This window comes from Heloderma suspectum, chromosome 5 (genome assembly GCF_057233095.1).
Source record: "Heloderma suspectum isolate Gila_16-S chromosome 5, 16-S_ref, whole genome shotgun sequence".
NCBI classification, from domain to species: domain Eukaryota; kingdom Metazoa; phylum Chordata; class Lepidosauria; order Squamata; family Helodermatidae; genus Heloderma; species Heloderma suspectum.
The window spans coordinates 134,926,669-134,953,112 of NC_139462.1; the positions used below are offsets into that span (position 1 = coordinate 134,926,669).

The 26,444-nt window shown below is 45.0% G+C and overlaps 2 protein-coding genes across 2 annotated transcripts; both read left to right on the plus strand.

Annotated features, from left to right (window-relative positions):
• Window positions 1–11,396: 11,396 nt before the first annotated feature.
• Window positions 11,397–12,332, plus strand: LOC146344525 (putative protein FAM10A4). The gene has a single exon (XM_084859797.1). The coding sequence runs from the start codon at window positions 11,397–11,399 to the stop codon at window positions 12,330–12,332; it is 936 nt and encodes a 311-aa protein (XP_084715923.1).
• Window positions 12,333–16,534: 4,202 nt separating this feature from the next.
• Window positions 16,535–17,494, plus strand: LOC146344526 (putative protein FAM10A4). Its single transcript, XM_084860394.1, has one exon. The coding sequence runs from the start codon at window positions 16,535–16,537 to the stop codon at window positions 17,492–17,494; it is 960 nt and encodes a 319-aa protein (XP_084716520.1).
• The last annotated feature ends 8,950 nt before the right edge of the window (window positions 17,495–26,444 follow it).

Sequence of the window (26,444 nt, forward strand, 5' to 3'; positions counted from 1 at the left end):
GGAGGTGGATGCTTCAACAGTGTCCAGGCGAGCTGAAATAGAAAGAAGCAGCGAGCATTGGGTCTGCTGTCGCGTTCGCTTGGGCTGGACCACCAAGGGTTTTTTAGGCCTGGCCGGGAGAGGGGGAGGGATCCCTGAGGAACGCTCAGCAGCTTCCAGACGAGAAAGAATTGATGCCAATACCAGGTCTGCTTTCTCATCAGACTCAGAATCCGGCCTTGGCAGCGGTCTTTTGGGGAGGGGAGGCGGGGCCCTACCCCTCCCGTTCTTTCAACCTTGGCCCTTCTTGGGGGGCATGATGCAGAAAGTGAGTTAAGCTTGGCCGATATCGGCAAGAAATAAGTAAGGGGCCGGGTACCAGGACCCAGTCAAACACTCCGACCACTACCCAAGGGGTAAATGTGGCAGGGTCAGAGCCTACAGCAGGAGGTTCCCGTGGGCAACTAGGCACCCCAGGCAACAGGCAGCACCCCCAGGTCTCAAGATCTGCAGATCTAAGTTCAAGGCCAAGACAGAGAGGCCTTGGGATGGAAGAGAGGAGCGCCACCACTACTATTTTAGATGGGAGAGATCGGCGCTCAAGAGGCGCAGCAAGGGGTCAGCTGCGGGAGCTGCGCCTGAGTGCGGGCGCCCTCGGCTGACGGCGCCCCTGACCCGGGAATGGAGGCAGGTGTCCAACAGGGATCTGCAGCCGCTCCTTTATTTAATTAATTAATTAATTAATTAATATTTTTTTTGGGGGGGAATGTCCCGCACCCCCAGGAGGCGATGAGACCTGAAGCAGATGCCTGCTGGTGAGGAAGGAGCAGGGGGGCAGGCATGCCGCCGCCGAGAGTGCCAGCGCCCAACAGGGGAGCATTGGCAATCATCAGCACCGTGCACAAACACGCGCCGCCGCCATGAATGCCAGTGCCCCCACCGACACGGGCAATCAACAGGGCTGCGGCGGTGCAAGGGCAGAGCAGTGACCACGGGAGGCCGGCAGGAAGGAAGGCAGGAAGGCAGGCAGGCGGGCAGGAAGGAAGGAAGGCAGCGGGCCGGCTGGGCTGGCCGGCCGGCGGGCGGGCAGGCCGGCGGGCAGGGGACTAAGCGAGCGAGCAGGCTGGCGAGCGAGCGGGCGGGCGAGGAGGCGAGCGGGCGGGCGGGCGAGGAGGCGAGCGGGCGGGCGGGCGAGGAGGCAAGCGGGCGGGCGGGCGAGGAGGCGAGCGGGCGGGCGGGCGAGGAGGCGAGCGAGTGGGCGGGCAAGGGAGCGAGCGAACGGGCACGCGCCACCCCCGCCCGCACCCCCGTAGGGGAGGAGGACAACGAGCGCCGCACCCAGGCGCACGCAATCGGGACCGCCGCCAGCACTCCTGCCGAGGCAGCAAACGATGGCTGAGGGGGGGCTCCCGCGCACATGCACCACCGCCGCGCCACCGGCAAACCCCGGAGTCGCGGCAGGCACGCCGAGTGAGCAGCAGGAAGGCAAGAGCAGGTGAGGGGGGCGGGCATGATACCGCCGTGAGCGCCAGAGCCTCAGAGGCAGCGAGCGCCAGCGGTGACAGGCACCGCGCCACACCGTGCACCACCAACAATGTTGGCCTTCCCGCATTGGAACCACGCCGTATTGGAACCACGCCGATTGGAACCACGTCAGAGGGAGCCACGCCGGAGCATGCGAGACCCGCCGCAAGCGTTAGCAACCCAAGAGCCGCGGCAAGCGCCGGTGTGGAAGAGAAGCTTTTGGGCGCGCAGAAGCACGCTGAGTCAGGCGGCTGGAACGACGACAAAGGCGGTCTCCAGCAGGCAGGTGTCCCTCGTCGATTTCAGGCAGGTCTTTAGCTCTCTCTAGCTGCGTTGAGCCAGAGAGCTGAGATAGGGAGGGGGGTCGAGTTTAAGGCAACTCGGCCTGCCCCTCCCTGACTGGTGGTGTGACTGGGGTGCACCAATCAGAGGCCCTTATGTCTTGTCACCCCACCCGCCCTCAATGCCCCCCCCCTTTCAGCCAGACAAGCTGGAGCCGGGTTAGGGCATTTCTCCTCTCTGCACGGAGAAAAGGACTCAAGCGCCAATTTAGCTCTAGGGTACCTTTCATTCTGTTGCCAGCGGAGGCAGAAACAGAGACCTGGAAGCTTAAAAAAAAGAAAAAGACTTTAGTTGAGAAAGTTTTATGCTCCCAAGGAAAATCCAAACCGCAGCTTATGAAATTAGCATTCCTGGTTCTATTATAATGGTGAAAATAAATCAGGTATCTGCAGTTTGGTATTCAGTTTATGACTAGTATAGTTCTACAGAAGGAAAACAAGATTTGCAAGTGAATGCCAAACAGGAGATATTTACTTGGTAATGACACAGCCACTTCTGGCAGAAATCTTGCAAATCTTTTTGTCTTTGAAATAATGGAACGTGATCAAAATAGCAATGTAAGCCAAGAGGAAAGGCTGCACTAAATTTTGCTGTTCACCTCTACATAGCTTGCCATTTCCTGTCATAGTCCTTTGTGCCATCAGCTGGCCAACTGAAAGTAAAACGACACCCAATAGTTTGGGAGAGTCCTGCTGGGTCAGACCAAGGCTCCATTTGTCCAGCAATTCTGCTTCCAATAGTGGCCTACAGATGTTTCTAGGGAGCTTAAATCAAGACAAAAAAGCAATATCCCAGCCTGCATCTGGAATTTTAGAGATTCACCGACCATAAGCATGGAGGTTCTGGGTACAAGAACTCATAGCAATACTTCCACTAAAGCCAGCTTAGTGGGAGAACATCATTCCTTCTTTCTGGTACCTTTATTTGAATTGGGTGTGCTTCCTATAATATTTCTATATAGCCACTTAATGGACATGTTTCCAAGGTTTCAGCCATTTTCTCTCTGTGCACCTATGGAGCTCAGGCAGAGATCACTTCCTTGTTTTTCAGTCTTACGCTATGTGTCAGAGTTTGATTCTGCCATTCTGGTGAGGCAGCTATTTGAGTCTTACATAGCAAAACACAAAAAGGAGTTTATTGTGGCAGCAGGTTCCATATAGACTAGAACTCACTTCATCACCTATATGAAGTGTTATCCTCAGTTGGTAAAAGACAAATAACTAGATCACACACACATACAAGCAGAGAGAAAAAATGTGAAGAGTGGGGTTATAAGGCTATGAAATGCAAGGGTTATAGTACGTCTGTGGTTTTTATACAAAGCTCAAATGTAAACAGAAGTACAGTGACTTCCACTGGTTACCAGTTGTTTTCTGGGCCTAATTCAAGGTGTTGCCATTGACCTTTAAAACCCTATATGGTTCCAGCCCAGTCTATCTTAAGGAGCATCTTCAACAACACCAGGGATGCCGCTCAACAAGATCGGCCTTGGAAGGTCTTCTGTCTGCCCCATCAAACAGGACAGCTAGGCTGGTGAGGACTAGGGAGAGGGCCTTTTCTGTGGTGGTCCTCACTCTGTGGCATTCCCTCCCTAGTGACCTCCACAAGGCCTCCTCTTCGATGAGCTTCTGCCGGGCTTTGAAAACCTGGCTGTTCAGATGGGCATTTGGGGTGGGTTAGGGTTTTTTAGAGCAATGTTGTTTTGTTCAGTTGATTATGTAAATTTGTTGTATTTTGTGTTGTTATTTGTATTGTATGCCACCTAGAGTGGCTGGGTAGCCGGCCAGATGGGTGGCAAATAAATCTAATCAATCAATCAATCAATCAACCAACTGTCATGAGAGAGAAATTTCTCCGCCGCCATTTGCGTACGCTGTTTTTTGTGAGGTTTTTTGGCTTGCCGTGATTGGTTATGTAAATACTTACATAGCCTATCACGGCAGCTTTGCAGGACTGCCGCCATTTGCGTCCGCAGCAGCCCGGCGTCCACGGCCAGAACTCTGGCTGCAGATGGCCCTGGCCAGCAGCTCCGCGGAGCCGGCCCAGGGAGGATTACGGGGGGAGGGATGGAGCGCCTCACCCCACCGCGAATCCAAGCTGCGAAAAGGTAAGTGACTTTCATACATTCCTAAATGTGGAGGAGGGGAGGGGAAATGTGCTTGCTGTGAACTTCCTTATGTTAACTTCTCTTAGGATCCAAGCATATATGCTTTATTTACTGAGATAGAGGGGGAAAGAGTTTGCTGTCAGGAAAACAAAAGACCACTATTAACATTAAGTTGGACTTCATTAAATTTTCATAAGGGGTTTGATTTATGGGGATTATAAAATTATCGCTTTATTGCACAGACTGTGAGTGCTTTCTTCTTGGTCTATTATTGGGTTTTGTTCTTTTCCTTCCACATCAGTAAGAATGTGACTAATAAATTATAGTCAGGTAATTTTATAAACTTGGGGCTACATTTCTCTTTTGTATATGCACTTAAGTATGCCCAAATGCATGACTTGAGCTGATTCATTAAAAAAAAAAAATAATGATGATGCTTTCGGTACAGATATAAGGATTTTGTTAAATTCGTTCTGCCTGTGCTTCACGGATTATCAGGTGTCTTTTGTTCCATCATCTGCTCATTGATAGAATTGGATTTTTTTTCACCAGAATTGAGTTCTGCTTGCGCTAATTTGCATTAGCGCTAATTTGCAATAGCTCTTGCAACTTGTTCACTTGTGCTAATGGGCATTAGTTAATGTGAATTAGCATTAATGCGTATTATCACAAATCCCCCTCCTGAAAGTGAAAAACCAGTCCACAAGTCTGCAGAATTTACGTGATTTGGAAAAAGCTGGTCCTCTAGCAGAATCCACAGGTGGGGTTCATCGAAATCCGAACTCATTTGAATCTAAGGATGTATGGACATCCCACCGTTTGGGTCCTCTGGGCACCCGGCCCCATTGCACAGCATCAGAGCCTGCTCAGATTCACTCAGGGTGGGAGTTCAGATGGGCTGGTGGGAACAGATCTGAGCCATTGGAGCAAGCAGCTACAGGACAACTTGCTAGTGAACTGTGCTGCGTATCTCTCCAGCCCTCTCCTCCCATTTCCATCATCTTCCATAGATGTTTATGATCTCCTAGATGGGGTCCGGAAGATAGCATTAGGTTCCCAGTGTAATGTGGCCAATAAATTATTAATGTCTGCCTTCTTTTACTGTTGCCATCAAGAATAACAATAAAAGAATGTAGACCAAAAAGACATTCTTAAGTACTGGTTTGGAAATCAGACACAAATTCTTAAAAGAAGAAAAGATTTCATCCACTAGCTGTATTAAAGTCAACAAGGATAAGTGGTTTTGGATGAATAAGCCATTCAAGCAGTAGAAAGCAACATGTCAGTAGAACTCTCAAGATGTATGTTTATTTTGTGTCTCCCCCCCCGCCCCACTATTTCTCAGGAACAACGTGACCACAAATAGATGATGATGATGATGATGATGATTGATAGATAGATAGATAGATGACAGACAGACAGACAGACGGGTTTTACTAAATGGAGAATGCAGAATATGTTGGAGAACATCTGCAACGCTTTTTATGATTAAGTGAACATGGGCATCAAGCCACAGATTTCCACAGCAGGTGCCTTGTTTTCTGTTATTAAACAGACGATAATTGGCTATGAATAACCAATCCTAGCTAACTATTTATCCATTAATTATCACCCAGTTTTGGCTAAAGTGAAAAAAATATGGTTTGCAATGGAGGAAGTTCTAAAGACAGTGTTTATATTGATACTCAAGACTTGTCATAGACAAGTTTGATGTGCTTCCCCAACTCAAATTAACTATGGTAAATGCAATCCTTTGATGAGTTTAAAATTTCAGCATTTACCAAAGGTACTCATTTGATCTTGAGATTTGAATTGTCTGAAATTTCCCATTGGCCTTCTAGAATCTTAAGAATCTACAGTCAGTGTCAAGTTTCACCAAGTTTCTGACAGTTGTCATAATAAATATACTGAATCTATGCAAACTGAAAATAACCCCAATACATACCTGATTTTGACACTAAGCTTAACGTTGCCTCAAGAAAAGTTCAGAACTGGTTACTTGGCAACTGTGAAGACAAGGGAAAGGTAGCATGTACATGAAGGGAAGCACCATGCATGGACTTTAATGCAGTGCCTAACAGAACATTACTCCAGCCCAGCACCTTGAGTAATTAAATAACATAATAACTCTCTGAGGGGCTATTTTGATCCTAGCATCAATAAAGTCACTGGCAAGAGTCCCGTTCTCTGCAGCAATACTGGGATTTCATCCAGGGTATCTTCTGCAAAGAGTTACAAAGGTTCATCTCACTCATTAAACCAAGGCACTAGAAAATGAACTATTCATTGGATCATTTTACTCAAGCCTTTGATATATATCATCTCTACAGACATGAAATGCTAGAGGATCTCCATTAATGTCATACTGATCATACTGAAAAGATCTTGAAAACAGACAACTGTCAAGCAAATTTTACCTATCAAAGGCCATTCTATTCATTGCCCCCCCCCCCAAAGCAATGATTTCTTCTCTTTCTAAAGGTAGAGATGTGCATGCAGGCAAAACCTGAGCTCATTGAAGTTCTCCTAATTCTACCTCGAAGCTCATTCCATCTTGAGTCCATATCAGATTGTGATCTTTGGGTCCCCCGCCCCACTTTTTTGCGTGAAAATTCATGCATATTGTCATGTGCATATTTTCCCAAATGCCTGCATCAATTCTGCACATTTTTTAAATGTATGCATTCTTCACCAATTGATTAAGGCTTGTTTGTGCTCATTTTCCAGAAGTATGCATTTTTTCATGCACATTTTTCGAATATATGGATGCTGTCGAACACATTTTGAGGGGTACATGAACAACATTGCAAGCTCGGAAATTTATAGGGATGTATGAAAGTCACTTACTTTTTCCAAGGGTGACATTCGCGGTGGGGGGGAGGTGCTCCATCCCTCCCCCCGAAATTCTCTCCAGCTGGCTCCACTCCGCAGCGATTCCACAGAGCCGCTGGCCGGGGCCAACTGCAGCCAGACATCCGGCCGCTGGGCAGCCTGCACAGGGACGCAAATGGTGGCTGCCATAGCTGCCGCCATTTGCATCCCTGTATTTTGCCGTGAGAGGCTACGTAAATATTTACGTAGCCTATTATGGCAAAAGAGATGGGCACAAATGGCGGCCACTACGCCATTTGCACCCATCTCTTTTGCCGTAATAGGCTACATAAATATTTACATAGCCTATCATGGCCAAAAAAAAAGGTGATGCAAATGGTGACCGCTATAGCCACCGCCATTTGCGTTCCCTTTTTTTTTGCCGTGATAGGCTACGTAAATACTTACGCAGCCTATCTCGGCTTCCGCAGGGATGCAAATGGTGCCCCTGCGTTAGCCGTGATAGGCTACGTAAGTATTTACGTAGCCATTTGCGTCACCAAGTATTTACGTAGCCTATCACGGCTATATTGAAGATGCGAATGGTGGCCGTGGCCACCATTCGCAAAGCAGCGCAAACGGCAGCAGGTAGGTGTCCCATTTTGCATGCCTTTCGTGGGGCGGGGGGCAGGGGGGCTTCATTTTGCCATGGATTTCGGGGGGCCAAATGCACTGGCATTTGGGCTCCCCAAGATCCATGGCGGAATTCTCTGACATCCCTAGAAATTTATGGACTTCGATGACAGATTGCACTTCCTGGACAGAACATGGACTCAAATGCAAACTGGGTAAACCCTGATAAAAAAACAAACTGAAACAAACTTCTCATACATCCCTATCTAAAGATAATCTATAGGGTTTTTTTTCCCTGTATGCTCTTTTGTCCAATCAAATTGTGAATGATTGGTATATGCTAATCCTTCAAGACTGCTGCAGTCTTCTATCTTTCCACATTGATGGAGTAGTGGTGTTAGAACTTCAGACTGTATCTTTAGGACCACTAGCATCGAAGGATTCATGGAGGATAGCTCTATTAAATACAATGAGCCATAATACTTAATTGAACTTTTGTAGCTCATGCTTCTGGCTTCCTGGAAATATCTGGCTGATCACTGTCAGAACTCAAGACATTGGACTAGAGAGCCAATTAGTCTGATCAGCAGGCCTTTTCTTATGTTTCCATGAAATGCCAGTGCCTCCTCCTGCCTGGTCGGCTGTCAGGGAAGCTTCAACAGCCAACTGGACAGGATGTGGCCGCCTGGGCCAGTGCCCTGGCCGCTAGCTATTTCCTACTCACGAGTGGGAGACAGCTAGTGGCAGGAAGGTGTGCGGTGCCTCTTCCGCTTCCTGCCCAGTCTGCCATCAAGGAATCCCTTGACAGCAGGCACGGGGAGGAAAGGCCTTGGCAGCACTCCAGCACTCTCGCCTCGGCCTCAAGAGGGGGCCAGGGCGCAAGTACTGGGGGCTGGCTGGGCTGGGACCTGTCCTGCCTTTGCCAGCTATCAAGGAAACCCTTGACAACCAGTGTGGGCAGGAAGGGCCTCAGCGGCACCTCAGGAGAAGGACAGGGCTAGAGCACTTGTGGGGGGTGCCACGCCAAGGACTCCAGCAGTCAGGCCTTGTGCGCATAAAGCACAAGGGCTTGACTGCCAGAGTCCATGGAGTGGAGAGGAGGAGCAGCTCACGCGGCTTGGTGAGTGGTCAGGCAGGGCGAGCAGGGAGGCTTGCCGAGTGGGTCTGGGCCATGCAAGCGGGGGGGGGTGCAGTTTATCGAGCTCCCCCCACCCCGGACAGAGTCTGTCCATCCCTAAGCACAATCATTTTCATGTCTACTCAGATGCAAGTCCCACTGAGTTCATAGGGCCTTATTCCCAAGGAAGTATGTGTAGGATTGCAGCCTGACAATGCAATCTTATGCATGTATTCTCAGACATAAGTTCCATTCAGCTCACTGGGGCTTACTCCCAGGTAAGCAAGTATAGGATTGCAGCCTAAGTGATCTTTATTGATGGCACACCAAACTGGAATGTGGATTAATAGTGCAATCTTGCAAATAGCTTCACAGAGGTTACTATAGAGATGTATGAAAAATTGTTTCAGTTCATTTTTCCTCAGGAGATTTACCCAGTTTGCACCTTCTGGACCGAACACAGACTTGGGTGCAATCTGTGTCTGAAGTCCATATATTTCTGGGCTTGCAGACCAAAAATACCCTGTGTTCAACAGCATGTATACATTTGAAAAATGCACATAAAATGTGTACTTTTGAAAAATGTGCACAAATAACCTTTAATCAATGGGATAAGAATGCCTACATTTCAAAGATGTGCACATTTGATGCTTACATCTGGAAAAAATACATGAAAATATGCATGAATGTCCATTGGAAAAGAAACCCATAGTTCACAATCTGATAAGGATTCGAGTTGGGATGAACTTCAAGATGGAATCTGCTGAGCTTTGGTCTGAAAAAGCTCTATGATAGGAATTACCTCATGATGTCTTCCTCTGGGGTTTAACTGAAGTGTGGGAACCAAAGGAGGTTACAGGTTGCTGGAGAGATTATTGTACAATGAAAGACACAACAGTCATGCGTATTCCTTGGCCACCTCATAAATAAAGTAAGCATAAGAACCTCAACCCAAGAGAATTTCTCTAAAATTTTCTTCTCCTTTGAATTTCTTTTTGAAAGCAATTTCTTTTCTATCAGATTGAATGAGAATGGTAGGAGAATTTTTTGGCACAGTGCTACTTATTAGACATCTGGCAGTGAAATATGAGATAGAAATGTGAAAATAAAGGTCACAATCCATTCCCTCCCCTGTTCAGGTGCATGTGTAAGAAGGCAATCCCCAAAGAGATTTATGGAATCCTTTAACTCTTCCTCTCCACTTATATGCAATGCTTTGAATTACCCCTGGTTTTTATATGAACACTCAATCTTTTCATGCCCCCACTATGTGGATCCAGTGTTCCTGCTCCTTCACAAGTCATGCGCTCAGGGATGGATCATATTCAAAATAAATATAATTAAGCTGCTAATGGAATGTGTCATAAGCCCTCTGATGTGTGATGATGAGTGTGTGTGTGTGTTTAAAAAGGAATGTTAAAAGCTGTTCACTCTAAATAGCCTGGTTCCATTTGTAAATGCTCTACTGCCCAGATGATACCAACTAATTGTTCCTACAATAACACACTGTTTTTGCTCCAGTAAGCTTGCTGTGATAGCCTTGATTCAGTTATAACAATTCTTTGCAGGGGAGAGTATGCCTTCCGATCTCTGCCTTGAATGTTTCTTTCTTTCTTTTTTTTAAGTGATACTAATTCTTCAGTCTTTTGATAAATCAGGTCTCGAAAGCCTTCTATATCTTTCCATTCTATAGCTTACAATTGATTTATTACTTATGGTTCCCTCCTCTCCTTTTCTTATTTTCTTAAAATGACCCCACCCAATAACACCAATTTTTCACTTCAAGTTCTGGAGATACAGCTTGTGCTGTGAAAACTGCCATATATATATATATATATATATATATACCCAACTAAGAGAACATGGACTACTCAAAAAGAACTGGGACAAAGATAATGAGTTGTATCCAAATGTAAACCGGATCAACTGTGCTGGCAGAAATGGACTTCCCTCCCCTCTCCTTCCCAGCCCCTTGAAAATGCTACAAAGAGTCAGGAGACCCTGCTGAATGGGGTGAATTGTGGTGTACTGGGAAGGGGGATGGACCTTTCTCTCGCAGAAGGTCTCTTCCTCCCGCAAAGGCAGATCCTGGATCCAACCCACAGTCTTTTTGCATTCCACACCTAAAAGAATCCCTCCCTGGATCCTAAATATTATTCAAACTATTAACTGGTCACAAATCTTTTTCTGGGCACGGTGTTTGTGGAGGTGGTTGCTGTGTGCAATTCCTGACAATCTATGACACTGTTTAGATGCATCTATTTCGGTCCAGTTTCTATCTTAGGTCTGGCACTGGAGAACTATTGGTTGCCCTTTACTGGGAAAAAGACAGGGGAGAATGTGATTCTGCTAATTCCCCTTAACCTGTGAGTGACTTTTTGATACCATTGACCATGGCATATTTCTGAACAGCCTGCATAGGATGGGGATCATAGAATCATAGAACAGTAGGGTTGGAAGAGGCCTATAAGACCATCGAGTCCAATCAGAGCCAGTGCACTGCAATGGTTCCATTCCAGCTGTGTGCCTGACTATTTTCTCACTTGTTCGGGTTAATTAAGATTTCATTCCATACAGAAACATCAAAATCCTCATTAGCTGCATGTGAAGATCTCCCTTGTGCATAGTTGAAGCTACCATGAACAAGCAGTATGAAGTTGTTGTTGTTGTTTATGATGTTTTAAGATTTGCTAGGTCAATCCTGACGACATCATCAGAATACAAATGAATTGTGACAACAGGAAGCAGTGAGATGGGTTTTGATCCTTTTTTTGTTAGCAAGACGATTAGAGGAGTGGACTGATTTGCAAGCTTTATGATGTGTTACTAGCTTCTTCACCATTCTGAAGAGCTTGCTCTTGGACAGTGTATTGTCTCATCCCCATGGACATCAGGAGAGTAAAAAATCTTCAGGCCCTGGTCAAGGTATACAGCCAAGATCCTGGGCTTGTGGGAGACAAGCAGCTTGCCACATTGAGGGCCCATGTGGAGAATATACTGCACACCCACATAGATGCCTCGGAGAGAAAGGCAGTTGAGGAGGAAGAGATATTGGAGGTCACCAACAGTGATGAAAGTGATTCTGAAATTGATGAGGATGGTGAGATTGTTGAACCAGATGGAGATATTCTCCAAGAAATGGGAGATGAAAATGTGAGCCTAACCAGTGAGATGATGGATCAGGCTGATGAAAAGAGGGAAGAAGCTTTTGACGCTGTTGATAAAGGTGACCTCCAGAGAGCCATTGAATTGTTCACAGATGCCATCAAGTTGAACCCCCAATCCAGTGTCACATACGTGAACCGAGCAAGCATCTTTGTGAAACTAAAGAAACCCAATGCTGCCATTAGAGACTGTAACAAGGCCTCTGAGCTCAACCGGAAATCTGCACTGCCGTATAAGTGGCAAGGGAAGGCCCACATGCTGCTCGGGCTCTGGGAGAAAGCTGCTGAGGACTTCACAATTGCTTGCAGACTTGATTGTGATGACGAAACTAATGCTTTGCTTCAAACGGTGCAACTTAAAGTCCAGAGGATCAAGCAGTGTCATCAAAAATGTGAACAGAAGCAAGAGTTAAAGGAGATTCAAGTACAGCTAGAAAAAGTCAGAATGGCTCTGGAGGAGCAAGAGAGAATCCAGAGAGAGGAGAGTCCCTGGGATGAAATGATTAGAGCAAGTCAGAAGCATCTCAAATCTTTCCTTACCCTTTTAGATCCCAGGGTAATGATGGCATTCTTGGATGTTGTTTGGAATCCAGAAAACATCTACAAATACCGAAAGAAAGGCATGATAATTAAGTTCACTCACAAACAACATTAATTTGAAGGTCAACTATAAGCGGCCTCATAACTAAATAAACTCACACATAGAAAGAAAGGCACCTCTTACCCATTTTTCTTCCTTTTCACAAAACTAGTTATGAAATGATTAAGAATAACTTTGATGGGATAGTATGTACAACAGTATGTAGCACAAATAAACAGACACTTTAGAAAATGGTAAATTCAGTTATTTGGGGTTAAGCATTAGCAAAGCAAAGCAGTAACGCCAAATAATAAAGTCAATAAATTAGTTGAAACAAGCATATTCAGATAGACCTCGAAATGAGTGACTTCCAGGGCCTACAGAATTGCAGCAGTAGATGAGCAAAGAGTGTGTGTGTGAAGGTGTGAAGGCATCGCTCCTGACTGATTTATCTCAGGCAAGAGTTTTCACATTTTTCAATAGTGAGAGATAAATCAGTATTAAGCGGCTAAGCAGCTTGGGACCTCGATATTTGAGGAAGCACCTCCCCCTATAAATGCCTGCCTGAGGGCTGAGATCTGTTGAAGAAGCCCTTCTCTGCATCCCACCAGTGCGAGACATACACTATGGTGGGACGTGGGAGAGGGCCTTCTCTGCTGTGGCACCCCGGTTGTGGAATGCCCTCCCCTTGGAGGCCTGATTGGCGCAGACATTGGTTTCATTTCGGTGCCAAGTTAAAAACTGGGCTTTTCATCAAAGCCTTTGAGGGCTAATTGAATTCCCTAAAGTTGCACACTGTTTTAACTGTTTTATTGTTTTAGATTTTTGAATTGGTATTAGCTTGCTTAATGGTTTAGTATGTTTTTAGCCATTTGAATTATTTATTGTTTTATACTGTTTTATCTGTATGCTGCCCTGAGAACTTAATGATATAGGGCGGGATACAAATGTTTTAAATAATAAATAAATAAATAAATATTAAAACAGTTTGTGTTCCCCTAGTGTAATTGGAATACTGACCTTAAACATATGGACTCCAATCCTGCCAAAGTTAATCATGGGGTTACATTAAAACCAATGGAACATTCATTGCTAACTGAAATCACGTTGCTTTCAATTGTACTTAGGACTAACTTTAGCTGGATATGGGGAAGTTTTAGGAATTCAGTCTTTGTGAATTTTGATACAAATTGACTTGATCCTCAACTCGCAGGCTAATGTCCAGATGGGAATGTAGCCCATCACATTTTGTATTTCTCTGAAAGTTGTGTTACAGTTCTTAGCTCAAAAATATATCAGATATATATTTTAATTAGTGTGTTTTGAGAGAGAATACAAGTGAGTATTTTGGGTGCATGTACAAGTGTGTAGTTTGGGTTGGATCCAGACTGAGGTGCATGCAACCGGGCTGTTGGGAAGCAGACTTCCCAGCGCCCTCCTCCCCGGAGCAGCCCTTCCAGCCCCCTGAAAATGGGGCACCTGCTGAATGGGGTGAACTATGGTGTGGAAAGATAGGGGATCCCCTCAAATCAGGCAGGGACACTTTCCATGAGTGGAGCCCTTCTGTCAATGGAAGGCAGATCTTCAATCCAAACCAATGCATTTAAATGCATTGAATTCTCTTTAAAATTTTCTGATTAATGCAGAAATAGGATGGAACACACTTATGGGTAAATTAAATACATGCTGAAGTGATATGGACTGAAAACAGAGTGGTCCATCAATCCCTACCTAGACTGATATAGGGATGAATATCACACACACACTATTTTTGTGGGGTCTTCGTGGGGCCATTTACCCTTGACAAGAATGGGGGGGGCATTTTCAGTTACTTTCAGGGGACTTACCTGACAGCGTGGCAGAGGCAGAGTGTCTTCTTCCTTTTTTCTTTCTTTAAGAACAAGTGTTTGCTAGAGTTAAGGTCAATGTCAGTTTTGTATGTGTCCATTCATTTTCTCACATTACATATTTCTAACCAGATTTTCTCTCAAAATAAGTATTTCTAAAATATTTTATTTTAAAACAGGCATTCTTAAATGCATCTTGATATGCTTCTTGGGCCGAGAATTACATCACAAAATTTGAAGAAGTGTGAATTCCAAAGAATAACTATGTTCTGATCCACACATTGGTCCTGGTGGTGTGGATCAGGTCAGTTTGCATCAGAATTCACAAAGATCCAATTCCTCAAGCATCCCAAGGCAACAATTCAAGGGGTGGCAGAGCTGTGACCAGCAGCCTGGCAGCATTCCTCATTTGCTGCAGAATGGTCCGATAGGAACAACACTACATCGTGATACAATGTTGTTCCCCAAGACTTTGTTGGGGTAAAATATGGCTGCCTCCATTAGCCAGTGAGGACTATTGTCTTAAAAATGTGACAAACAGTGAAAATTCTAGGACTGGGCTGAATGTTCTGCCAGTGAAACTTTCGCTAGGCTCAAGGGGTGATCTGGGGTTGCAAATCCCTTTCCAAAGATTGGAAGGAGCTGGCAATATTTGAATGTGGGGCGGCAGGGAGAAGCTTCATGTGGGTGGGATGCTTACAGTTTAATGACATGGCCAAGTGGAAATGTGTCAACATAATGATGTAGTGTGTTTCCTAGTGTCATTGTACAAGATGTCTGCCAGCACAGCTGTCTTTTTCCATGCAATGACACTGGGAACCACAGCAATATTCTTAGTCCCATCCTACCATTAAAAAAAAAAAATGACTGGAAGCCAGTGCTAAGTGCAGCAGTTTGCTCTTGTTTAATGTTAACTGTGGGAGACAGAAAGATCATTCAGACACCATGTTAAATTGTAAGTACCCCACACCCCCAAAAGTGTTGTGATGTTTGCAGGAATCCTTTAAAGATTGCAGAATTTTAACCCCACCTTTGCTAAGTGACAAAGGTCCAGCAATGGTGGGAGTCAAAATTCTGCACAGCCCCCTCCGGCCCCCAACATATTATGAACGTGTCATTCATTTGTGAGTTTTATTAGCATCTATACTTGGGGATGGTTTTTACTGACTGGAGGTATGTAAGTATCTGGCCAATTTAATTTGATGTAGTATTCCTTATTCAGGCTGCCATCCCAAGCAGCTCAGACATGCCTGAGATGTGGGCGAAAATTCTATTGCATTCAGATATATTTTCAAGTATGGTGTCTAGGGCCATTCTGCATCTTATGCAGAGGCAAATCTAGGTTTGCCACTGACCATATGCTCAACATGGAGTTGCAGACATCACAAGTCCCTGGGCAAGTATACCTGTATGATACACATATTTGCAGTCAAGCATTTGTCTCATTCACACTATACGGTTTTAATGGCAACCTTAAAATAGAGTTTACACCTAAAAATGTAAGGTGCTCCTATGACTGGGGCAAGTGAGCATTTTTTTCTATTAGTCGTTTCTATTACTTATGGATGTTGAAAGCCCAGTGATTATACCTATTAGGCATAGTTTCATAAAAATCCCATAGTGCAGTCTTCTCCAATCGAGTGGCCTCCAGATGTTTTGGATTACAACTCCCATGATCTCTGACCATTGGCCATGCTGACTGTGGCTGATGGGAACTGTAGTACAAGACATCTGGAGGGCACCAGGATGGGAAAGGCTGTCATAGGAATGGAGAGTTCATCCTTGAAAGCTTTGGAACAGGGTCCTCCAGCTGTGAATTTCAGGGCAGGATTGGTAGGCAACATACCTTTCAGTGAGCTTGCCCAGAACTGCCCATTCTCTCACTGAGAAATTCTTAATAAGCTTCCAGGAAAGGTATGAAAACCAATGAACTAAAGCCTCAGTGGTATGATCTACTACCAAATGAACCAATTAAAGCTTGCTGCAGCTCTGCTCCAAACAGATGATGGAAGTTCAGCAGCTACTACTTCTACTACACTTACATCAGTCCTAACTAATGAAGGGCATAGATATACATTCTAATGCAGCATTTGCTAAAAGTCATGAAGTTGTCCATATCTGGAAATTCATCTCCAGCACTGAAGTGATGTCATAATGTATGACATCAGCAGAACTTTTGACATAAAACAAACTGTTACAGTGACTGACGCTTTTAAAGTTCTGTGACTTTAGCTAAGGACAGCAGCAGAACCAAATGGAGGGACAAATGGGAGGCACAGCCTCTTCCCCTGCTGTGGTATAAGTGACTTTCTAACTCATCTGCTGTTTGTACATAAGTCTTAGGTGTTTTTTTTTCCAAATTATTTGCCCTGGCAGAGGCATTTCATTGTCTCCTGCTGGTCAGCCCAGCTTCTAGCTGGACAGGACACCATGGATCCTAAAAGTGTAGGTGATCTTCAAGCCTTGCTCAACCTGTACAAACAGGACCCAACACTCCTGAGAGCAAAACAATTGAGTTACATCAGAGATTCATTGGAGAGTATGGGGGACACCATCGCAGGCTTCCAGATAATTGAAACGTTTCCTCTGAGCCCTGGTAAAGAGGAAGGGAAGCCACCAGAGCCACCTACAACTGAGGAGAGTGATTTAGAGGTTGATGAGGATGGAGTTATCAAACCAGATGAAGATGATCCCCAGGAAATGGGGGATGAAAATGTGGAGGTGACAAATGATATGAAAACCAAGGCTGAGCAGAAGAAAGAAGAGGCCTACACTGCCCTAGAGTCAGGGGAGATGGAGAACGCTATTGACTTGTTCACGGAGGCAATCAAATTGAATCCACAGTCCTCACTCTTGTATACCAACCGAGCCAGCATCTTTGTCAAAATGCAAAAACCCAATGCTGCCATTAGAGACTGCAACAAGGCATCAGAGCTCAACCCTGATGATGCCCAGGCCTACAAGTGGAGAGGGAAAGCACATATGCTTCTGGGCCACTGGGAGGAAGCAGCTGAGGACTTTGCTTTAGCCTGTACATGGGATTATGATGAAGACACCAATGCCCTGCTGAAGGAAGTGCAACCCAGGGTCCTGAAGATGACTGAACAACATAACAAATATAAGAGAAAGCATAATCTGAAAAAGATCCAGGAGATCCAGAATACTCTAGACAGGATCAAAAGTATGCTGGAAGAGCAAGATAAAGTACAGAGGGAGGAAAATACTTGGCAGTGGATGACTCGAGTCTGTCGGAGGTACTTGGACTTTTTTATGGCCATTATGGATCCAAGGATTATCCTGGCTTGGGTGGATGTGACCTGGAACCCAGACAATATCTCTAAATACCGGGACAACCACAAGTTTATGAAGTTCATTGGTCAGGTTGATTGAATGTGGAGGCCAGCCATAAATAAGCCTTTCATTAAATTAAAATTGTAGTGTGTGGCATCATATGATGTTTCCTTTGAATGACTATGACTTGGTCAGTGTGTTTATTTAATATTAATGTACATTTGCATTTAATCTAGGGCATCAAACTCAAATGCATTTCAAATTCCCCACTCGAAGATGCCCAGAGACAAATAGGAGAACCAGCCATATAGCTGTCTCCTTGATTTTTCTTGGATCGTTCACACAATCAAACTGGTAGGTAAAGAAAGTGGGTTGGGTTGATCTATGCCAACTTTGGCATCTGGATAATAGTCATGTTACTGCTTTGTAGTATGACAAGTTTGCAGTTCAAACCACACAATGCTACATAGCTCCACCTTTGTCAGAACCCTCTGTATTTGGACCGGGAACCTTCTGGCGTATGTCAGAACCCTCTGTATTTGAACCAGGAACCTTCTGGCGTATGTGGTAGCTTCTCTGATGGAAACCACTCAAGACAGTAAAAGGAAAGGAAAAGAGGCAGTAGCTTCCATGCCAGGCTCTAGAATGGACTCAACCCACAGACAGTCCATTGCTGTTCCCTGACCTGACCTGGAAATACTTCTGTCTTAGTCTGGGCTCTTTGGATATATCACTGGTTGACAGCTAGCTTCTGGTCTTAACCCGTATGGCTCTCTTTTCACCATTTGTGCCTGTTGGGCACCCCCCACCCCTGCTGCCCAATCTGTCTTCCTTCCTTATTCTCTGCTTCACATAGAACCATTTGGGAAAAGTTTTTTCTCCAGACCCCCACCCCCACCCTGGATGTCAATTATCTGGTGCATGGATTGGCCTTGTTCCACTGTAGTTGTCCCACTGAAATGAAAAGGAGGATGTTAGATTTACCCCAAATATTACTAGGGATTTATGAAAGGGACTTACCTTGTCCCGCAGCTTTTTTCGCGGTTGGGGGGAGGTGCTTCGCTTCTCCCCCCGAAGTTCATGCGAGCGGGGGGTGTCTTCCCGCCTCGCCCGGCTGAAATTCAGGCCGGGGGGGAGGCTTCCCGCCTTGCCCCCTGCCGAAATTCAGGCCGGGGAGAAGTGCCCCGTCTCCCCGGCTGCGAACTTCAACAGAAAAGTAAAAAAAAACAAACGCCCCGTGATAGGCTACATAACGATTTACGTAGCCTATCACGGCTAGATCTGTAAAGTCAGCCGTGATAGGCTACGTTAATCGTCACATAGCCTATCACGGGTGACTTTAAAAAAAAAGAAAGTGCGTATGAAAATGGCAGCCCCCATAGGGAGCCGCCATTCGCGTTCCTTATTTGGTCGCTGTAGTCTACGTAAATCTTTACGTAGACTACGGCGAAAATAAGGGCAACGCAAATAGCGTTGCCCTTATTTTCGCCGTAGTCTACGTAATCTTTACGTAGACTACAGCGACCAAATAAGGAACGCGAATGGCGGCTCCCTATGGGGGCCGCCATTATCTGTACGCGCTTTTTTTTTTTAAAGTCACCCGTGATAGGCTACGTGATGATTAACATAGCCTATCACGGCGGACTTTGCAGATCTAGCCGTGATAGGCTACGTTAATCATCACATAGCCTATCATGGGGCGTGTTTTTTTTTTTACTTTTCTTGGAATGGCGGCGGCAGCAGCCGGTCAAAAGACCGGCTGCCGCCCCCGCCCCTGTCGAAGCCCTGCCGAACTGCCGCTGTGACCCGCCGCCGGGAGCGACATTCGGGAAAGGTAAGTCCCATCCCGGGGGGGGGCGGGGGGGGAGAATTTCTCCCCGAAACTACTTCGGGGGGCCGAATACATCAGCACTCAGCCCCCCGAAGTTTCGGCGAGAAATTCTCTGACACCCCTAAATATTACAGGTTAACAGAGCTGTGGAGTAGGGATGGGCTTATCAGCCTAATTCTGGTTTGTGTCTCTTTACATGTGTTCACCCATAAGTCTATTCCATCCTGTTTCTACACAAACATGTGCCTGTAAATTAAAAAAAAAATCCACACAAACATGTATTTCAGTCTCTATATTTAAATACGTATTTCTAAACATATTTTGATACTTTTTGAGCCAAGAACTGCACTGGAACATTCGGGAAATGTGAAACCAGTGGATAACCAAGTTCTGATCCTAGGGATGTATGAAAGTCACTTACCTTTCCACAGATTATGTTCATGGGGGGGAAGCATTCCGTCCCTCCCCCTGGAATCCTCGATGGGGGGGGGAGGTGATCCAGTCCTCTCCCCCGGAATCCTCGACGGCCGGCTGTGCTCTACAGTGGCTCTGCAGAGCAGACAGCCAGGCCCAGGCCAGAGCCGTCTGCAGCCGGATTTCCGGCCGCGGAGGGCTCTGGGTAAAAAAAAAAAAATGCATACGCAAATGGTGGCGGCTATGGCTGCCGCCATTTCCGTTCCTTATTTTTCGCCATCTTAGTCTATGTAAATATTTACTTGGACTATTACGGCGAAAATAAAGGGGAACGCAAATAGCGTAGTGGGCGCTATTTGCGTCCCTTTTTGATTTGCCGTTTTAGCCTACGTAAATATTTACGTAGGCTAAAACGGTGAATCATAAAGGGATGCAAATACCATCCACTACACTATTTGCGTTCCCCTTTATTTTCGCCATAATAGTCTACATAAATATTTACATAGACTAAGACGGCGAAAAATAAGGAATGCAAGTGGGGGCGGCCGTAGCCGCTGCCATTTACGTACGCGTTTTTTTTTTTAACCAGGATGTGATAAGCTACGTAAGTCTTTATGTAGACTATCACATCTCTGTAAAAAAAAAAAACATAAAAAACCGACAAGACTGCAAATGGCGGTGGCAGCCAGTCAGAAGACCAGCCTCTGCAGCCGCCGAAGCCGCCGCTGCCACCTGGAACATCTGCCCCAGGTAAATCTCGTCCCGGGGGGGATTCGCGGGGGGGTGGCAGGCCATTCTGCCACAGATTTCGGGGGGGGGCGAATGCACTGGCATTTGGCCTCACCGAGATCCGTGGCGGAATTCCCTGACATCCCTATCTGATCCACATATCAGTCTGTGGTGTGCAGATCAGGTGAGTTCATATAGGAATCTGTGATGATCAGTCATCAATCACACTCATTAGCCTTGGATTTCCTTTGTTTTCTGGTAATGAAATGTTAAAGGAGCCACTCTAACTGCAGCCACAGTTTAAGATTTTTGAACCTGGTTTTATGTTGTTGTAACTAATACACTAATTCAGAAATTAGTTAAGAGAGAATATATTCATCTAAACTGGAGTAATCCCAGTTTATCTAATTAGTATTTAATTCATTTAAAATATTTATATCCTCCTTTTTGTGAAATAGTTTCAAGACCGCTTACAATATGGACTTTAAAATGCAATAAAATACAATCAGAATATATATGTAAAAATAAAAAATGGCAGATAAAACCAGTAGTGAATAAAAAGACAATGGGATTAGAAAGCAAGAGAAAAGCCCAAGTAAAATTGACTTTAAGACAATATGTTTGCTTATGGAACAGGTGTATTATTAATCAGCTAGCTTGGTGCTGTTTTTTTCCAGTGCAAATTTGATGTTGTACAGAGAACTTCACAAAATTCAGATCAAATCCAAATCCTATTACATAAAGTGGCATCAGGAACACCAATTGCAGCAGCTGTTGGGGAACCAGTGTTTGTGTTGCCCACGTTTTTGGAGATTATTTAAGACAAATTCCCTTATGTTGTTGTCAGTCGGCTGTTAGAGTAAGAATGAGCAGATGGTTAATCAATCTCAAAATGCCCTTCAGGATCTAGGAACAGCTGTGTACGGTCAGTGCTAGTAAACCCATCCAGAGTATATGTGAATGGGGAAAATACACAGGATGGAAGCATGATAATTTACACAGAGTGCTACAATGAGATTTCCCGTCTGCAAACATTTCTTAAGCGGTGAACTTTCCAGAATCAACTCAGCTAGCAATTATGCTGTAATTCTGTAGTGCCCCAGTGTGCAAAGTCTACATTTAATACCACTGCAATCAACAGAATCCACTTTTCAAAAGTCTCCCCCCAAATATTCAAGTTACACTATCCAAACATTGAGCTGGAGATTCAGTTATGTACAGTATTTCCTAGCCAATATTTTATTGTCTCGTGCTACTGTCTCAGCAATACCACCAAAACATTTATTCTGATTATGTTTCCAACTCTTATCTGTTTATACAAAGGGTGGACAATATCCAGGGGTTGAGAGGGTGCATTGCCCCCCTGGACCCCACCAGGGGACACACCCCTGCCCTTGCTGTGCTGGGGCAGCAGCAGCAAGGAAAAATAGCCTCCTGTTAAAAGCCAAAAGCAGCAGTTTTCTGCCAAAGTCTGGTGGCATGGCAATGACAAAAAGGGGGGCTATTTTGCTTTAAAATAGCCCCCTTTTTGCTGCCACTGCATTGTTGAATTTCGGTGGCAAAGTGACATGTTGGGCTTTTAAAAGGAGGCTATTTTTCCAGATGTGCACAGCTTTATCAGAAAAGTTATATCCTTTTGTGTCATCTGAACTCAATTAAAAATGAGAGATTCCATTCAAAATCTATACACTTGCAGAGACAAATGTGCAGGTGGCATTGATGCCTAGTGAAGTATAACATTTAAGAATAGGAGTGAAAAACTTGAGGCTACTGGGTCAAATATCACCTCCATCATGAATTCACTTGCAGTTGCAAGGGTAACAATTTGGGTTTTGGTGGGGCTGATGAAATTTTAGCAGGGCATGTGTTTGTTCAAGATTCACAGCAAAGGTTTTTTCTTCAATATATTCAGTATAAATTGCTGTTGGACCCACAGATGCTCTGCGAGCTGGTTGAGGTGAGCACAGAGGCCGCTCAGCGAGTGGGTCTGGGGGGAGTGAGCAATAGCTCAGCGAGCACCTGGCAAAACTGGCCAGCGGTGAGTCCATCCATCCCTATTCTTGGTCTCCTGCTATTTTTATGCATATATTTTAGAAATGACATTTTAAATCTCGGTGATGTATTATTTCAGTATTGTGCTTTTTGCTACTAATTTTCTGATCATTAGCTGCCTTGTGGATCCATTGAATTGAAAGGTGGGATAAATATATTCAATAAATAAATACAGAAATGTATCAAAGCTGGCAGCTGGACTTAACGTCACATTCAAAGTCTATTTCTATGGAGCACTTGAAAGCTGCTAATCTCCAGGTGCCACTGTCATCAGAATTGATATGGGGTCAGTGAGAACCTTTTAACTACTTCCCATTGCATGCAGATAGGTTTTTAAAATTATTATTTAAAGCACTTCTTGAGAAACAATAGGTAGTTTTAAAATACTTGACCTATTTAGCTTCTCTGGTCTCTTTTTCCTGTTACTATGCCATTGCCAAGAGCCTTCAGTAACCGGTAGATCTCAATGGTATTTCTCAGAGTCTGACAGTCTTCTTAAACAGATAACTTCCCTTGGTATGCATCAAAGGTTACTGAAATGTGAGCCCTTCAAAGAATATGCACACATTCTGAGGTTGTTTAGCACAGATCCATGCTATATATCTCATGTTTGGAGCAGGACCAATTACCAGAATGAAACTGCTCCCTGCTCTTTATGAACGTATTTGATGTGAAAAAATTGCCCCCTTTTTTCAGAGATTTTTCAGAATTTTTCGGAAAAAAAAAAAGTTTGGTGATACTGCCAGTATTTGCTCTCATCCTCTGTTGTCTTTATTTATTCTCACTAATGTCATCACATAAAAAATCTGACTGCTTATGGTGGCATTTAGTGATATCTGGTGATGTCATTACATCGGGCATAGTACCATGACATAATCCCATACACAATGTCACCTCTCATTGGGTGGGATTTTCTTCAGGGAGTAGGAGGAGGAGAAGGGGAAGCCATATGCTACTGAAAAGCGACAGCCATGGGAAATAATAGTACTGAAGATGGACTCAAGAAAAAGATGAATATTTATGCGATCCAGTAGAAACCATTTTCCATGAGAAACTTCGACTCCACCAAAATTACCAGTTTTTGCTAATGGTGGGCTGAAATCCTCCCTTGGATCCCCCCAAATATGCCTCCCCCCATGAAAACAGGATGAAATATTGTCTTGATTTCTTGTAGGGGGGATACATTTTGACACAGGATCCTCTCCGCCACCCACGTTTCCTAGAATGGCTTCAGAGTGGTACAGCGTGATAGTATAACCATCATGCTGCTTCTTGCCAGCCACACTTTCAACAATACCTTGGGAGCACTGTGGCATCAGGTCGCTCCCATGTCTCATCTAGCTCTCATATCTTCATTCTGGGAAGGGGGTGGGCAAGTATTTTCTGAAGGCCTGGCAGGCTAAGAAGTCCTTCACTTGTTTTCAGAAAGAACAACAACAGCAGCAGCAACCACAGCAACAACAACAGGAGGGAGCTAACAACACAAGCATAATATGGTAGACTGTTCCACAACTGGGGTGACACCACCACAAAAGCCCTACTCCTGGTGGATGACAATCTCGTCTCAGCTGGATAAGGGGCCAAAGGCATGGGTTTACCCTAAGATCTCCATGCCTGAGGAGGTTCATAAGGGAGGAGGCATTCTCTAAGGTATTTTGGTCTCCAAGCTGGGTAGGGCTTTAAAGATCAACACCTGCAGCTTGCATTTTGCCCAGAATTAAATTGGTAACCAGTGCAGTTCTCAAAATACTGGTACAACATGCTCTGTGTCTCTAGAACCTGTTATATCATGCAACTGAATTTTGAACCAGTTGAGGTTTCCAAAATGTCTTCAAGGGAGCAATGGGACATCATGTCGCTTTGAACGCATCCCAAGATGTATGCGCAGCAGAGAAGGACTCATGAGTGGTGTGGGACTCTTGTATTTAAAGTAGAAAAAAAATAGAGAGTGAGCAAAAATTCCTCAGCCATCTCATACAGTTAAGGGAAGCACCAACCTACACGCCTCAGAGATTTATGTGAAATTCATTTCCCCCCTATTTCAAGGGGGCTACAATTTTCTCCCAACCACCCTGCAAGTGACCAGAAAAGAGCTGGCCAAAATGTTTAGTACAGCTCTAGTTTCATTCTAAAAATTTAAACTGGTTATTAATATTTAACACAGCTCTACTCTCGAGTATTAGGAATCCTGAAAATGAATTCAATCATTTCTTTTTATGGGAGTTGTATTATATCCTCAAAGATGGTTTATATGGGTACATGTAGAAGTCTTTTGTTTATCTTTGAATAAGTAGGCATATCTCTTCAGGCCATTTATTGCAGCATTCACTAGTATCCATCTTACCTTGGGCATACAGAATGATCAAGAGTCTTCCGGCAAATATTCAGCATGGAATTATTTCTGGATATGAAGATCATGTTGCACTGTCAAGTCTAAAAGTAGTTCAGGATATGTCAATAGCCATACATTAAAACAAACAAAATGGTGAAACATTAAACTAAAACCCACAGAAATCTCATGAAAGTTAATAAACTAAAAGCATTCAGTTTGAAGCAAACATGGTCTAATACAGCCTTCCCCAACCATGCTGGCTGGCAGTGATGGAAATTGTAGTCCAACAAATCTGAAGGGAAGACTGGTCTAATAGAACTGTTGTGCCAAAAATTTATCCCACATTTTTTCAACCATTCTCATTCAGTTTGATAGAAAATAAATTGCTTCGAAAAGAAATTCAATGGGGAAGAAATTTCAGATAAATTCTCATGGGTTGTGTTTGGGCTACTCGGGTTTACCTTACTTAGTAAGGGAGGAAAAGGAGTGAGCACAAGTGTCCTGTTTTTTATTGTACAATCATCTCCCTGGCAGCCTGTAGCCTCCTCAGCTTCCTACACTTCAATTAAAGCCCAGTTTAAGACATCATTAGGGGTGGACGAAAGTCACTTACCTATCCTCGAAGGACGTTCGCGGTGGGGGGGAGGCGCTTCGCTGGTCCCCCCACGAAGTTCAGGCCGGGGGGGAGGCTTCCCGCCTCGCCCCGGCCGAAATTCAGGCCGGGGAGGAGGCTTCCCGCCTCGCCCGGCCGCGAACACGGAATTAAAAAAAAAAAAAAAAAAACGCCCCCTGATAGGCTACGTGATGATTCACGTAGCCTATCACGGCTAGATCTGCAAAGTCAGCCATGATAGGCTACGTCAATCGTCACGTAGCCTATCAGGGGGCGTTTTTTTTTTTCTTTCATTGCAATGGCGGCGGCGGCAGCCGGTCGAAAGACCGGCTGCCGCTCCTGCCTCGCTCGAACACCCGCCGAACTGCCGGCCGGACCAGCCACCGGGAGGGACATTCGGTGAAGGTAAGTCCCGTCCTGGGGGGGGGGGTGCGGGGTGCGGGGGGGGGTTCGGAGGATTTCTCCCCGAAACTTGTTCGGGGGGCCGAACACGTTGGCGCTCGGCCCCCCGAAGTTTCGGGGAGAAATTCTCCGCCAACCCTAGACATCATGAGGTAATTCCACCCACAGGGCTTTTTCAGATCAGGAAGTGCAGGCAGCCTGGGAGGATGTGATTAGATAAGCTCAAAAACATCTCAAAAATAAATGAGAAAACATCCTGAATGAGGCAGAACAATTGAAGCCTCTTTCATGGGGGGAGAAAACTTGCAGGAAACTGGAGGACAGATTTTGGCATAGCACTAACTCCACCTCATCCCTGAAGCTAGACACAATGCTTCCCCCGCAAACACACACACATACACATACTTGCATTGTGGTAGATGCAAATTGGTGGCCTACCAAGACCATTGATGCTGTTGCAGCACAAAAAATCTGAAAACACCAAAAAGAAAGAAGCTGTGCTACAAGCCCTGCAAACGGAAAGCCCTACCTGTGAGGAACTGTTGAGAATCCCCCACCCACCCACCTAGAGAAATTCAGTGAAATTATCTCCCAAATTTCTCTGCCCAGAAATAAGGTGGACAATTTTGAGACACCATTTGCACACAGCTCTGTCTAACAGCCTGAAGTGATTGCA